The 15378-nt window shown below is 38.4% G+C and overlaps 1 protein-coding gene across 1 annotated transcript in view; it reads left to right on the forward strand.

Annotated features, from left to right (window-relative positions):
• Window positions 1-203: 203 nt before the first annotated feature.
• sema3ab (sema domain, immunoglobulin domain (Ig), short basic domain, secreted, (semaphorin) 3Ab) overlaps window positions 204-15378 on the forward strand; it is a 58346-nt gene continuing 43171 nt past the window's right edge. Inside the window, exon 1 of the mRNA XM_088339580.1 lies at window positions 204-717. Coding sequence (XP_088195706.1) covers window positions 597-717 — 121 coding nt within the window. The 5' untranslated portion in view covers window positions 204-596. The remainder of the gene's footprint in view (window positions 718-15378) is intronic.

Here is a 15378-nt window from a genome sequence, read left to right on the forward strand (position 1 = left end):
GTCAATCCGACATGTAAAAGAAGTATTCCCACACAAAAGCATTTTACATACGTCGCATTCATAATTTCCTGTTTTTTGCATGAGCCTTGCCCTAACCTTAACTTGCGCTTCCTCTCTCTCCCCCTCCTGCTCTCCCTCTGCCTTCCTGACTGCAAGCACTGTCTGCCTCAGCTGTGCTCACTTGCATTGTGCAGAGTGGACAGGACAGAGCTGTGCTAGCTCAACGGGACAAGAAGATCCGAGACGAGAAAAAAGTGGATAAAAGGAAGGACCCAACACTGAAGACGGAGGATTAAAATCAGAAAACAAACATAAGTCTTTTTGTTTTAGTTGGCGTAGATGGTAGAGACCAATGGAAGCTCTACCTCACTCCTTCTCCACTCTCCTTTAATAAGTTCACCTTGGGATTGCTGCTGGGACGGGCACCGACGCCGTTACGGTGACCCTTGCCACCCATGCCAGACTCATCATTCTACCTGGATTTCAACCGCCCCTCCAGACTTACCGATCAGACGATACTTTTCGGAGTAGAAGAGTAGAAGGAGCCTGGAGGCTTGCAGAAGAAAAACCTTATTGGCTTTACTCCGCTAAGGACCATGGGCACTCTTTTCTGGGGCACCCTGGTGCTGACCTGTGGTGTGATTCTGTCTCTGAAAGGGGTCGACGGAGCCCAGCAGGCCAAAGACAACGTTCCGAGACTCAAACTGTCCTACAAAGGTGAATCCTCCATACCATTGAAACCTTTATGCACCGACATTCATTTTTTAGAGTCTTGTCTTCACATTTTTGTCTGCTAAAATGTGTAATTTAATAACAATCAGGGTTGGGTTGGGTTACTTTAACTTGATTACTTTCAATTACTTTTGGATTACTCCATTACCAAATATGCTAATAAAAGACAAAAGAAACTAAATATGAATAAAATTACAAAATTTTGTGCAGGCTTGGGGAGTAACAGAATACATGGAACAGCAAAAAGGATGTTGGCAAGCGGTTTGGATTTATTTTCATTATGTTTCTGTCGCAAAGCCAGGAGAGAAAGCTTACCACGTGTTGTGAGTCATAATTTTAGTCATATTTAGTTTATTTTGTCTTTTATTAGCATATTTGGTATTGGAGTAATCCAAAAGTAATTGAAAGTAATCCAGTTAAAGTAACCCTTCCCAGCCCTGATAACAATTGCTCTGGTTGAACAACTTGAGAAACTGGATTCAACAATGTGTCATTTTAACACATTTATATATCACAGGCCGAATGCTATATTTAATTTTTGATTTGGTCTTTGACCGATTGAGAGGAGTCCATTTTGAATTACCGTGAATTCCGGACTGTAGAGCGCACCTGATTATAAGCCGCACCCACCACATTTCGGGAGGAAAACCGATCTTGTACATACACAAGCCGCACCTGTATATTAGCCGTCTTCAGCATGGGAAAGAGACTTTGTCATAAAGACGTCGTCCCACGCTCCCTTATTCAAAAACACGCTAGCAATACGCTCGCAAGGTAAAGTTTACGTGCAGTAGCTCTGTTTCGTTCTTTATCGGGCTGCTCGATTGCGTTTAGTTTGAAAGCTACGTCATGTGCCTTTCTTTTTCCCATTTGCATGATGAGGATATGTCTACGCTAATTTAATTTGTGCACAAGCTAAGAAGTTACAGTCTTCCTCGGCGCATATATTCCACCGGTCTAAATCTTACCTTTTGTACTCGAGCGCCGCTGGCGGTCGTTAGAAAAATTACATAAATTGGCCGCATCACTGTATAAGCCGCAGGGTTGAAAGTTTGGGGAAAAAGTAGCGGCTTATAGTCCGGAATTTACGGTAGTGTATTTCATGTGATTTTTTTTTTTGTGTGTTATGTTAATTTGACATAGTGTCCCAAATACTTTTGTACATCAGTATGTGGTACGATATAATGATGTCAACAAATAATAAGATCTAATCTGTAATCTGAAGTATTTAGATTATTATTAAGGGAACTTCACCAACCTTTTCGCCAGTGGCACTGGTGCGACTTAATTGTTTAGTTGGTGACAATGCAAAAGACTTGGTCTCACCCGTATTCGACCATATTAATAGTCAATAGGCATACATTATTTTGTATGTTAAAAAGATAAATCACAAACCTAGATGCCATTGTGCGACCTAACATTTAATTTTTGCGTGACAAAATTGTAAGTCAATTGGTCAACCTGTAATTTCATTTGTATGTATTACACATGACTCATCCAGTTAGTTTTTGATTTCTATCCGTGCAACAGATTTTGTGATTTGGGATGAAAAATTGCAAAGATAATCGTTCGGACACCTTTTTATAATTTGGTTATCATTGACAAGGATTGACAAACGCTTACGCTTGTCAGAAGTAATGTATTTGCTTTCGGATACCACTTGTGAGGTCCCCTCTCAAGGTTTCTCTTTTTCCTCACGCTGAGGTTTTGAGTTGTTCCTTGCCCGCATGTTGGTTTAAGATCAGGTCATTGTGTCATTGTAATCCTGTGCAGTCCTTTGAGACATTTTTTGTGATTAAGGGCTGTATGAATAAATTTGACTTGACTTGACTTGCAGACTGTATTTGCAATTAAAATATATCTATTTTTACTAATAGGTAAGGAAATAAAGAGAAAAAAAGAATCAATCTTAACACACTCCACTCAACAGGAGTCTTTACTCATTATTACAGTGGAACCTCGGTTCTCGACCATAATCCGTTCCAGAAACCTGTTCAAAAACCGATTTGTTCAATCACCGAAATCGTTTTTCCCATTAAAAGTAATGTAAAATCGTTTTAATCCGTTCCAACACCCTGAATGTTTACCATGAACGTAAACATGAAGCTAACCCAGGCTAATCGTACGTTCGCGTTAGCGTAATCTTCCGTACGAAAGATTACGCTAACATGAACGTGTAAAAATAAAAAAATCAGGTCGTTTACACGTCATTTAGCACACGGGTCTCCACAAAAAGGTGCTAGCGCTTCATTGGAAAGGGAGCTCCGTTCAAACACCCTGAATGTTTTACGTTAACAAAGCTAACCCAGGCTAATCGTGCGTTCGCGTTATCGTAATCTTCCGTACGAAAGATTACGCTAACATGAACGTGTAAAAATAAAAAAATCAGGTCGTTTTCACGTCATTTAGCACCCGGGTCTCCACAAAAAGGTGCTAGGGCTTCATTGGAAAGGAAGCTCCATTCCAACACCCTGAATGTTTTACCTAAACAAAGCTAACCCAGGCTAATCGTGCGTTCGCGTTATCGTAATCTTCCGTACGAAAGATTACGCTAACATGAACGTGTAAAAATAAAAAAATCAGGTCGTTTTCACGTCATTTAGCACCCGGGTCTCCACAAAAAGGTGCTAGGGCTTCATTGGAAAGGAAGCTCCATTCCAACACCCTGAATGTTTTACCTAAACAAAGCTAACCCAGGCTAATCGTGCGTTCGCGTTATCGTAATCTTCCTACGAAAGATTACGCTAACATGAACGTGTAAAAATAAAAAAATCAGGTCGTTTACACGTCATTTAGCACACGGGTCTCCACAAAAAGGTGCTAGCGCTTCATCGGAAAGGGAGCTCCATTCCAACACCCTGAATGTTTTACGTAAACAAAGCTAACCCAGGCTAATCGTATGTTCGCGTTATTGTAATCTTCCGTACGAAAGATTACGCTAACATGAACGTGTAAAAAGTTAAAAAGGGATTATAAATAGAATTTCTTACCTTTGTGGTGGACGGTGGGGAGAGAAAAATCATCAAAAGTTTTTCAACCTCTTCCAAAACTTGCGGCAGTTGCTTGCTTATAGCGCTAACTTCCTTAGCCGCATCACTCGATTTCACAGCCTCCTTATTCTTTACTATCGTACTGATAGTAGATTTAGCCATGCTGTATTCACTAGCAAGATCGGAAATTCGTACACCTCTTTCATATTTAGCTATTATGTCTTTCTTAAAGCCAATAGTTGTATGTACAACTTGTCTTTTTTCACCTGTCCTGCTTGCACCGACCTTCTTCGGCTGCATAATTAGGGGCTAAAATACCCGTACGCCGCTCAGCATCGCACCCTAGCGTACCGGCGTTCGAACTCCGATTATTTGTCCGAACAGCGAAGCGAGAATTTCTCGAAATTTTTGGTCTAACACCGATTCGTCCGAACTGAGAGGTGTTCGAAAACCGAGGTTCCACTGTATTATGAAAATCTTTCGAGGATCTGTATAAAGTGGATTGAAAGGTCAAAATGGGGTACCTTCTTTAAAGGCCAGAATATATTTAAGAAACACTTAATTTGAATACGATCACATGACTCAAATGACATGCAATTACTGTGATGTCACCAGCTTTATTATCTTCCAAGATCCGACAGTAGCTCAGGAGGTAGAGCGCTCGTCTTGGGATCAAGGGATCCCAGTTCGAATCCCGGCTCGTCCGTGTTACACGTCTAAGTGTCCTTGGGTAAGACACTGAACCCCTTATACCCCCAATAAGCAGGTTAGCGCCTTACATGGCTGCACGGCTGCTATTGGGAAATGTGAAGCACACTGTAAAGCGCTTTGGGAAGTCATTGACTTGAAAAGCGCTATATAAAAATGCAGATCAGATCAGATCATAATGTCACCAGCTTTATTATCTTCCAAGATCCGGCAGTAGCTCAGGAGGTAGAACGCTCGTCTTGGGATCAAGGGATCCCAGTTCGAATCCCGGCTCGTCCGTGTTACACATCTAAGTGTCCTTGGGTAAGACACTGAACCCCTAATACCCCCAATAAGCAGGTTAGCGCCTTACATGGCTGCACGGCCGCTATTGGGAAATGTGAAGCACATTGTAAAGCGCTTTGGGAAGTCATTGACTTGAAAAGCGCTATATAAATGCAAATCATTTCATTTCATTTCATTTCATCCGTTGTGGCTGTAGTTCCTGTCCATGTGCCGGTCAAGTTTTTATGCTTCTGCTCCATTGTTCATCGCGCAAGCTTGTCTGAGATTCACTCTCATCGGATTATCTCTTCCTGAATTATGACGAAGCGCTGTTCGCTGGTGTGTACGCGTCCTGTAAATCGGTGCCAGATGCCGACTCCCTGCCAGCCGAGTGTCATTTATTCCTCTTTTTTCCTGGTGTCATTTTCCCCCCTCTGTTCGGCAATTACGTTTGGAATGAAGGGCGCAGGTCTGTTTCAGCAGATGGCTTTACCCTCCAAGAGAAATACTCCTCGCTCAGCATTGGGAGATCCATAATTACACACACGCATGGACAGTCACACTCATGTTCACATTGCCATCTGTAAATAGCTAATGATACCTGTGAGCATAACAGTCAGTTAAAAAGTACACGTTGTCAGTTGGTGGATGCACACCCACACGGAGTGATGGCTCTATTATAGAGGAAGCCCACCTGCTTATTTAATTGTGCTCTTCTCAATGAGGCCCTCATTTGCATGAGGCAGTCTGGAAGGGCACTATTTAGCAAATGTACTGTCCTCTACGGTAGCAATTCCTGCTGGTGTAACCTTCCTGGATATGTTTCAAAAAGAAATACCGTATTTTCCGCACTATAAGGCGCACCTAAAAGTCTTAATTGTTTTCAAAAGCTGACCATGCGCCTTATAATACAGTGCGCCTTATATGTGGCTCAATATTAAATCGCAATGTCTCGCAACTTACGCAACAGCCGCCGACTCGATTTTCCCCCGAACGTGGAGTAGTCCGCGCTGTATGCTGGTTTTTTATACCGGCGTTTCATTGGCTAACCAATGTGTCAATCATCACTTAAATCGATCGCTATTGGCTGAAGTTATTCGGAGCCTCGGATAGACTAGAGGGCCAAAACAAGGCTCTGGTGTGTTGTAAAAACTAAATAAGGTTAAGTAAATTAGTATATGGTTTTAAGATTTATCAGACTTTTAAAGTGATTAGGTTCTAGTCTGTGACTGGTAAAATGTACTCTACAGTCGATATTAAGCATAAATTACTAAATTTGGTTGCTTAATTTTGCTTAATTTTGTTTTTTTAATTGTCACTGCTTTTTTTTAAAAACCATATCTGCTTTTTGGCTATTGTTTGATTTATTTGCATGTGTGCGCCTTATTCTATACAACATTCTATTCATAAAAACAAAAAGATAATTATTATAATAATAACAATAATATAATAGAGAGAAATCTTTTTCAGGATAGAAGCAATGGTGTATTAAAACAAAATTGCATTAAGCAATAAGACCAGCCAAAGTTATGATTATTTTTAATAAATGCAAACCAAATCTCTCTCTGGGCGCTAGAAGGCAGTAAAGGATTTACTCTCAGCTTTAGTAAAAACCAAAATATGTGGCGAAGTCTAGCAAGGCCCAGTCTAGTAGATGGATATGATGAAGTCGAATATTATTGCCCATGCACTGCTAAAACTTTAATTTTGTATTTCTTTTTAAATAATTTCAAACCAGTAGCAAAATAAAGGTACAAATTTGATATATTTTTATAGCTCCCACTTGAGTTTGTGTAGCGTGGTGAATTGGTTAAGGTGTAAGACTGCATTAACGCAACTGTTAAAATAAAATAGTTAAGGCATTCAATGCCAAGCATGAAAATCATGTTTTCACATTTTTTGAGGAATAAATGTGTTATGCTTGTCATACAGCATCATAATATGTAGGTTAAGCTACTAACCTGAATTAGACTGCATGAAAAAATCAGCTACTTATCAGGGGCCAATGGCATTCAAACAATGGCCCCCATTAGTTTGGAGTCCACCAATTCAGGATTTTGCATTTTTCATATATGTTTTATTTTCAAGCACGCTGCAAACAAACATCACATCACAAAATCAACCAATCACCGAGAAGAAAAAAAAGGGACCAAAACTGTGTCGCGGACCGGCTTTGCGCGCTTTTGCCTTGGTAAATTAATGCTAAGATAAAGAAAAAAACGAAGGGAAAATTACACTCCTTAACAGTAGATGGCGATAATGCCCTGCGCAATCTTTTCTTCCTGTTCTTTTCAATCATCATTGGGATTTTGTTGGTTTTATTTCCTTTTTATGCCCATATTATTGGGTCTCGAGAAAATTTGTGATAAGGAGAAGAAAAAGTGTAAATAGTGACAACAATAAAAAATCAGAAGACGGAAACGATTGCAAAATACGAAACTAGTGTTTGACTGTCTGACATTGAAGCACTGCCATAAAGTACAGAAAATGGTTAAAAAAATAGCTTTTTTCTATTATATTAATCTTTATCAACTACACAATTAAATAATTATCGATGTTTGGGTACATGCTCAAAATATTGAGAAATATTTAAATTGTATTTAGTATTTGGCTATTTAACAGTAAAGCAGTTATTTAAAATAATATGAATATATGCTGTTATCCCTGCTTCAAATTGCACAATCCTTCCATTGAATACATTCTAGAAGTGGATTTTTTTTTTTCTTTATTTGTATCGTAGCTTGTAATTAGGGTAGGACGGTGTGTCCTGAAGTCAGTTGATAACCAATACCCTACATAACTTTTGGAATCAATTATTTCAACTCATTAGCATTATAACAGTTGGATGTATATATATGATTATATATGATCATGTGGTTTGTGTCACATAGAATGTAATAAAAATGAAATAAAATGAAAAATGTGTTGTGTATTTTAAAAAAACGCCTTTATTATTAGTCAATGAAGCATATAAAAAAAAACTACTTTTAAAAATAGATAAGCTTATTCTTATATAGTTCTAAACCCACCCCAAAGAACCCTACTAAGGTTCTGACTTACATTTAAAGAAAAACCTAAAACAAAACACATGCTTTTTGGTTAGGTTGGGAAATTACAGTTTTAAGGGCCTTTCGTCCTTTCGGTGTAGAAGAACATAAAGCTAAACTTTGTGTATGCTTATGTGGAATATATTGATTTAAAGTAAATGATACATTATCAGTACTCATTTTACCCCTGCAAAGTGATGGATCCCAGGGACTCGCATGCTCAAAAATCTATGGGTCCCAACAGAGATCTATGGCTCCCCAAAATTTAGTGTTATCGCGGTTGAAATTGTAAATCGGTGACAAATATATAATCTATATATATGTATTCATTCAGGTTTGATCATCACAGTTTATTGGTAATACAAATCAGTTATCACTTCAGATTTTTCAGTTCACGAGTTTGTACACTATACAAAATAATATTGCTGAAATATGTATATATTCTTGCAGTTTTAATCATCACAGTTAATTAGTAATACAAAGCAGTTATCACTTCAAATTTTTCAGTTCACATATTCTCTGTGGTTTGCCGTCCCGCCATAGTTGTAATGCCTTCTCAAGGTCCAATCCATTATCATCCTCCTCATAGCGTAACCGTAACTATAATTTAGTCCATTTGGGCAGAAAAGTCCTTTTCTTGCTAGTATTGTTTGGTTTATTTTCTTTTGTCGAATCGTTCGCTTCAAAACATGTGTTTTCCTTGCCTTCGCAGTCTTCTGAAGAATTTTTTCCGCCGTTTTTTTCGTGCCGGAATTATTGCCGTTGTTACCACTTTCTGTGTTATGTTTTGACTTATTACCGACACTGAAGAAATTACCTATTTTTTGTTGATTTGCACCTAGTACCAACTGTTTTTTTGGAGGCATACTTCCCTTTTACTCGACAACCGCCACAACAATGACGTCATCTCGAAGCAACGAGATCTCGTTTGCCGAGATCGGCGCGAGACCAAAACAACAATGGCAGATGGCGGATCTGCCTGACGAAAAGTTTGGAGTGCGGTAAATCTTTGTTTAAAAAAAAAAAAAGTAATCGGGTAATAATGACAATTTGGTGTCAAAAACGTTGCGGAGGCACGTTGATTTGACCCAATGCGTCCCCAGCAAAAATCATGCGTCTAGGACGCAGGGACGCGGGCAAACGAGAACACTGCATTATTTCGAGTAGGCTATCCATAAATATTATAATGATATCACGGGGCGGCAGTAGCTCAGGAGGTAGAACGCTCGTCTTGGGATCAAGGGATCCCAGTTCAAGTTCCGGCTCGTCCGTGTTACATGTCGAAGTGTCCTTGGGTAAGACACTGAACCCCTAATACCCCCAATAAGCAGGTTAGCGCCTTACATGGCTGCAAGGCCGCTATTGGGAAATGTGGAGCACATTGTAAAGCGCTTTGGGAAGTCATTGACTTGAAAAGCGCTATATAAATGCAGATCATTTCATTTCATTTCATCTAAGTTGATTCAATACTTCACAGTTAAAGGAAGAAAAAATACCTCATTCCTGAATAAATCACATACTCTTTGGAATGACTTCATTTTCTAACTGACAGTGAAGCATTGAAATGTACTTTTTCCGTGACAGTGACATATGGTCCAATCCTGCATTATCAGCAACACGAGGGGCGCTGAACAGAAAGAACTCTGACCCTCAGAGGTCACTACGTGGCACAGGTCTTCTCTAGTGGGAAGCCAGACCAATATGCACAACTACAAAGGCTTCCCTTGTAGCATTAAGATGTGTATCACAAAGTGCCTGCTGCTTCCATAGTATGAATCTCTCCCTAAACACAGATGGAAAATCTGAGAGCAATGTTCCCTGTAATTTTCCAGGGGTGTGAGCGTTCACACAAAGTCGGTGAGCAACGCTTGAAACAACAGTGAGCAACAGGAACCCCAAGTGTGGCAACTAAATCATTATCAAACATGTCCAAAACTTGACATCAAGTTACATTTTGCTGAGTTTCCGGCGATGCAAAATTATTTTTCTCTTTTGAATGAATTGACTCATGTACTATTACAAAGGTTGTACGGCCTACAAACGTCATTTGTTCTGACAAATCTTTCACAAGATATCCATTTCTTTTTCATTCCTGATATATTTTGTCGCATAATATTAACATTTTTGGGGGCTTATTTAGTCGGTTGTAAGATACAGAACTGTATTTAATCAAAATTTTTTAGTGGAAGTACAATGTTGGCAACAAGATTGACTTGATATAATTGGAAATGATTTGAATGCAACACAAACGTTTTCTTCTTTTTCCGTGTTTTTTTTCTCCTTTATTTAAATTCCTTTAAAAAAAATCTCATTGTGTTTATTTTTTTCTTTTTGTTCTCTATTTACTTTTTTCCTACATTTCTTTCTTTTTTTTTTGGCTTTTTTTTCTAAATTTTTCCTTCTTTTTTTTCTTCCTTTTGATTCTTTTTTTTCTCAGCTTTTCACTATTTTTTCATGTTGGTATTTTTTTATTTTTTGTTCTATTCCCCCTTCCTTTAAGTCATTTTGTGCATAATTTTACATAATATTTGGTCATGTTGGGATGAAAAAAGCAAAAACAACCTGAAGAGCCGTTTAGGACCTGAAAGAGCCGGTTCTTTTTTGTTTGCCGAGCCAAAAAAGCCAGTTCTCGAAAAACTCTACTAACTTTACTTCGTTCTACTTCGACTCGACTTCAAAATACCGCATTTAGGACACAACGTCAGGGGAACCCGTGTATTTTTACCTTCATGCCCTGTAACTTTGACTTAAGTCGCTTCTTAATTAGTAATTTTGAGCCCTCATTTTTGTGCGCCGGCTAGATTTTCTTGTGCACTGAGAATGTGCGAGCAGTGCGCAATTGCGCGCAGCTTAGAGGGAACACTGTCTGAGACGTACTGTATTTTCTCAAACACACGTTTAACTGAACCCGACATTTTTCCTGATTGATCTTTAAAAGTAAAGGCCACAATGTCAGCGGTGTGGGAGGAAAGATAACAACGGTACCCCACGGCTACCTAAACACGAGCTAAGGTCCAACTGTATCAACAATCACACTGTGAGGTGATACTGAGGTGCCTCAAGTGGGTGACAGCATTAAAAGAATGCTGTCCCATATAAAAGATGACAACAGAAAAATACATATTCGCGAGTTAATTTATTATCCTGGGAATAAACGAGACTCTGTTTGCTTTCTAAGCCAAAAGATTGATGAGTTGCAACTTCACTTTTATAGGAATACACTGTCTGAAGTACCGTAAATTCCGGACTATAGAGCGCACCTGATTATAAGCCGTGCCCACCACCTTTTAAGAGGAAAACCGATTTTGTACATACACAAGCCGCACCTGTATATAAGCCGCATGCGCCCACATTTAAACATGTAACACAAACACAAAATTAACCCAAACCTGACTTCATGTCCCGCGATTGAAACTAAATGTCCTTCATTAAAGTCCACAATCCAAAAATCACAGCCGGCAAAATGAACGGAAAATGATACCGGTACTTAAGGTTTGATGCAGACCGGCAGAGTCCGGGTTCCGTTGAAAGTAATCCAAGGAAAAAAGTGTATATTTCCAAAGGTAAGGGTGGGAAAAATATATCAGATGGACACATTTACTCACACAACTCCTTTTTCTTTAACTAACTTTTTACCCCCTCTTCTTTCCTTGTTTGTCCCTCACCTTTAGCGCTCCCCATTTAAACTCGGCACCCCGCGTTTGTTCCGCCCCTCATTTTTCATTCACCCGTGCAAAACATATCAGAATAAGTGTCTAAAATAAATACAAATAAATACGTTACAAAAATTTACTGTTGCAAATACATATTATACATGGGTTACACATATTTACAAAGAAAGGCGGTACACCGAGAGAGTTTTCAAAGCTTTAATAACAATAATATAGCTTTCATCCCAAACAGTGGCTGTGACAGGGCAGTTAATGGTAGCAACACTCGAGCGCCGCTGTCGGCCATTAGAAAAATTACATAAATTGGCCGCATCACTGAATTAGCCGCAGGGTTGAAAGTTAGGGAAAAAAGTAGCGGCTTATAGTCCGGAATTTACGGTACTACAACATAAAGTGATCATTTGGAATAGAAGTGGATGGAACATTTGACTCTAAATTCCCATTACAACTTCAAATGAGGAAAACTGGAACTATACCAGCTCAATGACTTTGCGTTCCAAAAAAATGTCTGATTTTGGGGAACAAATATATCAGATGCAATTTGTTATCGAATTTATTTATTACATAATTTCACTTTGCTAATTTCAAGTTTGTAAACTCACATGGACGGTTTCCCATTTTGAAAATCAGGAGAAATGTGTCACGCTATGCAGTTCCACGAAAACCACAACAGCGGTTTTGCCTCAATGTGGGACTTGGGATCAGATAAGGGTGTAAGGAATTTTGAGGTTAAAATTGATTTTCTCCATTGACAATGTATTTCACTTGACTGTAACATCAGTCATAAACAGGGTTGGGTAGGGTTACTTTAACTTGATTACTTTCAATTACTTTTGGATTACTCCAATACCAAATATGCTAATAAAAGACAAAAGAAACTAATTATGAATAAAATGATGACTCACAACACGTGTTAAGCTTTCTCTCCTGGCTTTAATCTCTTTGATCTCCGGCAAAACGAACATAAAATGCAGGGTTGGGTAGGGTTACTTAAACTTGATTACTTTCAATGACTTTTGGATTACTCCAATACCAAATATGCTAATAAAAGACAAAAGAAACTAATTATGAATAAAATGATGACTCACAACACGTGTTAAGCTTTCTCTCCTGGCTTTAATCTCTTTGATCTCCGGCAAAACGAACATAAAATGCAGGGTTGGGTAGGGTTACTTTAACTTGATTACTTTCAATTACTTTTGGATTACTCCAATACCAAATATGCTAATAAAAGACAAAAGAAACTAATTATGAATAAAATGATGACTCACAACACGTGTTAAGCTTTCTCTCCTGGCTTTAATCTCTTTGATCTCCGGCAAAACGAACATAAAATGCCACAGAAACAAAATGAAAATAAATCCAAACAGTTTGCCGACATCATTTTTGCCGTTCCGTGTATTCCGTTACTCCCCTAGCCTGCACAGAATTTAGTCATTGTATTCATATTTAGTTTATTTTGTCTTTTATTAGCATATTTGGTATTGGAGTAATCCAAAAGTAATTGAAAGTAATCAAGTTAAAGTAACCCTACCCAACCCTGTATAAAAACACACACAAAACGTATTCTATTGTGTTGTTGATGATTTTTAGTGTACTTTTTCAAATTCTGAAGTATTTTATAAGGAAAAGCAAGCTGGTAAAGGTTTTTTTTATTAGGGAAAATCTTATATCTAGGCTTAAAACACACTTCTATTCTAAAGCATATGAATAACCTATATTTTCATATTGACAATATCCATTGCAGCCTGGTCATCCTCATGTGCGGTCCCTTCTCAAGGTTTCTTCATTTTCCTCATGTTGAGGTTTTTGAGTTTTCCCTTGCCCTCATGTAGGTTTTAGATCAGGGGATGGTGTCATAATAGTCCGTGGTCTGCAATAATCTGTTGTCTGTGCAGCCCTTTGAGACTTTTTGTGATTAAGGGCTATAAAAATACTTAATACTACCATGACTTGACTTAAAATAAGAACATTTATACTTAAAACCAACATATTTGTCTACTCCAGCAGATAAGTAGATCATTTTATTCATTCGCACGATCTTTCTTTGAAAACAGGGAATAATATCAATTGGCTTATTTTAAGGATTATTAGAAAAACAAAGGTAACCCTTAAAAATCATACTTAAAAGAAGAATGAAACAAACAAAATCTTGGATCTTTGAGCATTTCCTATTGGAGGAGTGTATCTTGACGAGTTTGTACTGCTCGAAAGGACATACAATCATCCAAATGAGGTGTTCCATGTGTTCCGTTACTCCCCAAGCCTGCAAAGAATTTAGTAATTGTATTCATATTTAGTTTCTTTTGTCTTTTATTAGCACATTTTGTATTGGAGTAATCCAAAAGTAATTGAAAGTAATCAAGTTAAAGTAATCCTACCCAACCCTGGTCATAAAGTGATGGAGTGTGACATATTTGGACGTGCACACAAATACAGCTCATATATCACCAGTATTGTGAACTTCGGGGAGTACACTGACATCAAATTATATTTGTGGTATGATTTTATTGTCAATTTGTTTTCTGTTGTATATCAAGTTGTATCTGAACGATGAAGTTTGAATTACGTAGTTAAGGTTTTTGTAGGTTACTGTAACCATTCTTACCCACACCAACCTCACGAGGACTACCGTATTTTCCGCACTATAAGGCACACCTAAAAGCCTTTATTTTTTTCAAAAGCTGACCATGCGCCTTATAATACAGTGCGTCTTATATATAGATCAATATTAAGTCGCAAAGTCTTGCAACTAAGGCAAGCAGCCGCCGACTCGATTTTCCCCCGAAGGCGAAGTCGTCCGCGGTGTATGCTGGGATTTATAAACCGGCGTTTCATTGGCTAACCAATGTGTCAATCATCATTTGAATTAGTCACTATTGGCTAAAGTTATTCGGAGGTAAAGGGGGCGGATCCTTTTTATCATTTACAGGCTCGCATAGGCTAAAGGGGCGAAACAAAGCCTGCAATTGGCCGGGTTGCACTACAGCATAGAGAAAACATTTTTTTATTCTGTATTTGTAATTATTTTACTTTCCTGGATTTACTACACTCACGGTTGTAAGAAGACCATGGTTACGTATCATTGTTGAACGTGATGGCTGCAAGAGAACTTAGGTGAGCTATGCGGCTTTATATTTTCCCGGGATCTTGTTTTAGAACGATCTTGATGTTTCTGTGATGAGTCTATTTTTAAACTAAATTCAATTCAAAGTGTTTATTGTCATATGCACAGTAAAGAACCCCGTTTCCCTGCACAATAAAATTCTTACTTTGCTGTCCACACAGTGGCTAGCAAAAAATAAAATGGAAACTAAGAAATATTTGTTTGGTGACATCGTACGGACACCGCATCCGCACGTGTCTGAGACACGTATTTGCTTCTTTGCAAGCTTTGGGAATGTTAAGGGGGTAATAAGTTTGACTGAACTATCTGACTGTTTTGTGGACGTTCCCATTGTAGCGCCTTATAATCCGGTGCGCCTTATGTATGGAAACTATAGGACCAAAAACTATTTTTGGGGGGTGCGCCCTATAACCCGGTGCGCTTTATAGTGCGGAAAATACTGTAATTATTTGGCTTTACCAGACACAGTTCTTGTCTTTCCAAATATTAAATAGATACTTATTCTCTTGCAATAAATATCCAAAAGAATCGAAAAAATCGGGAACTTTTAAAAAGCAAAAATTGAAAGTTTGAAAGCAGCTCAAGGCACGTCCCTTAGGCTTGCATCTTACAGAACAGTAATGACAACCCCCATTTGCATTAAACCAACCAGCATGCAAAAAGTAAAAATAGGCAGAGGAGATGTGTTCTGCATTTCAGCGTCTTTGTACTGGAGAACATTCTTCACTAATTAAGCTTTGAGGTGCATTTCCTCAGGCATAAACCAAGCGTCTGTAGTCTGCTTGTGTTATTCAATGCATATGTTCTCACAATCAATAGTATGACTGCATAACGTGAGT

The sequence above is a fragment of the Urocampus carinirostris genome, chromosome 7 (genome assembly GCF_059441175.1).
Source record: "Urocampus carinirostris isolate Australia breed hairy pipefish chromosome 7, RoL_Ucar_1.0, whole genome shotgun sequence".
NCBI classification, from domain to species: Eukaryota; Metazoa; Chordata; class Actinopteri; order Syngnathiformes; family Syngnathidae; genus Urocampus; species Urocampus carinirostris.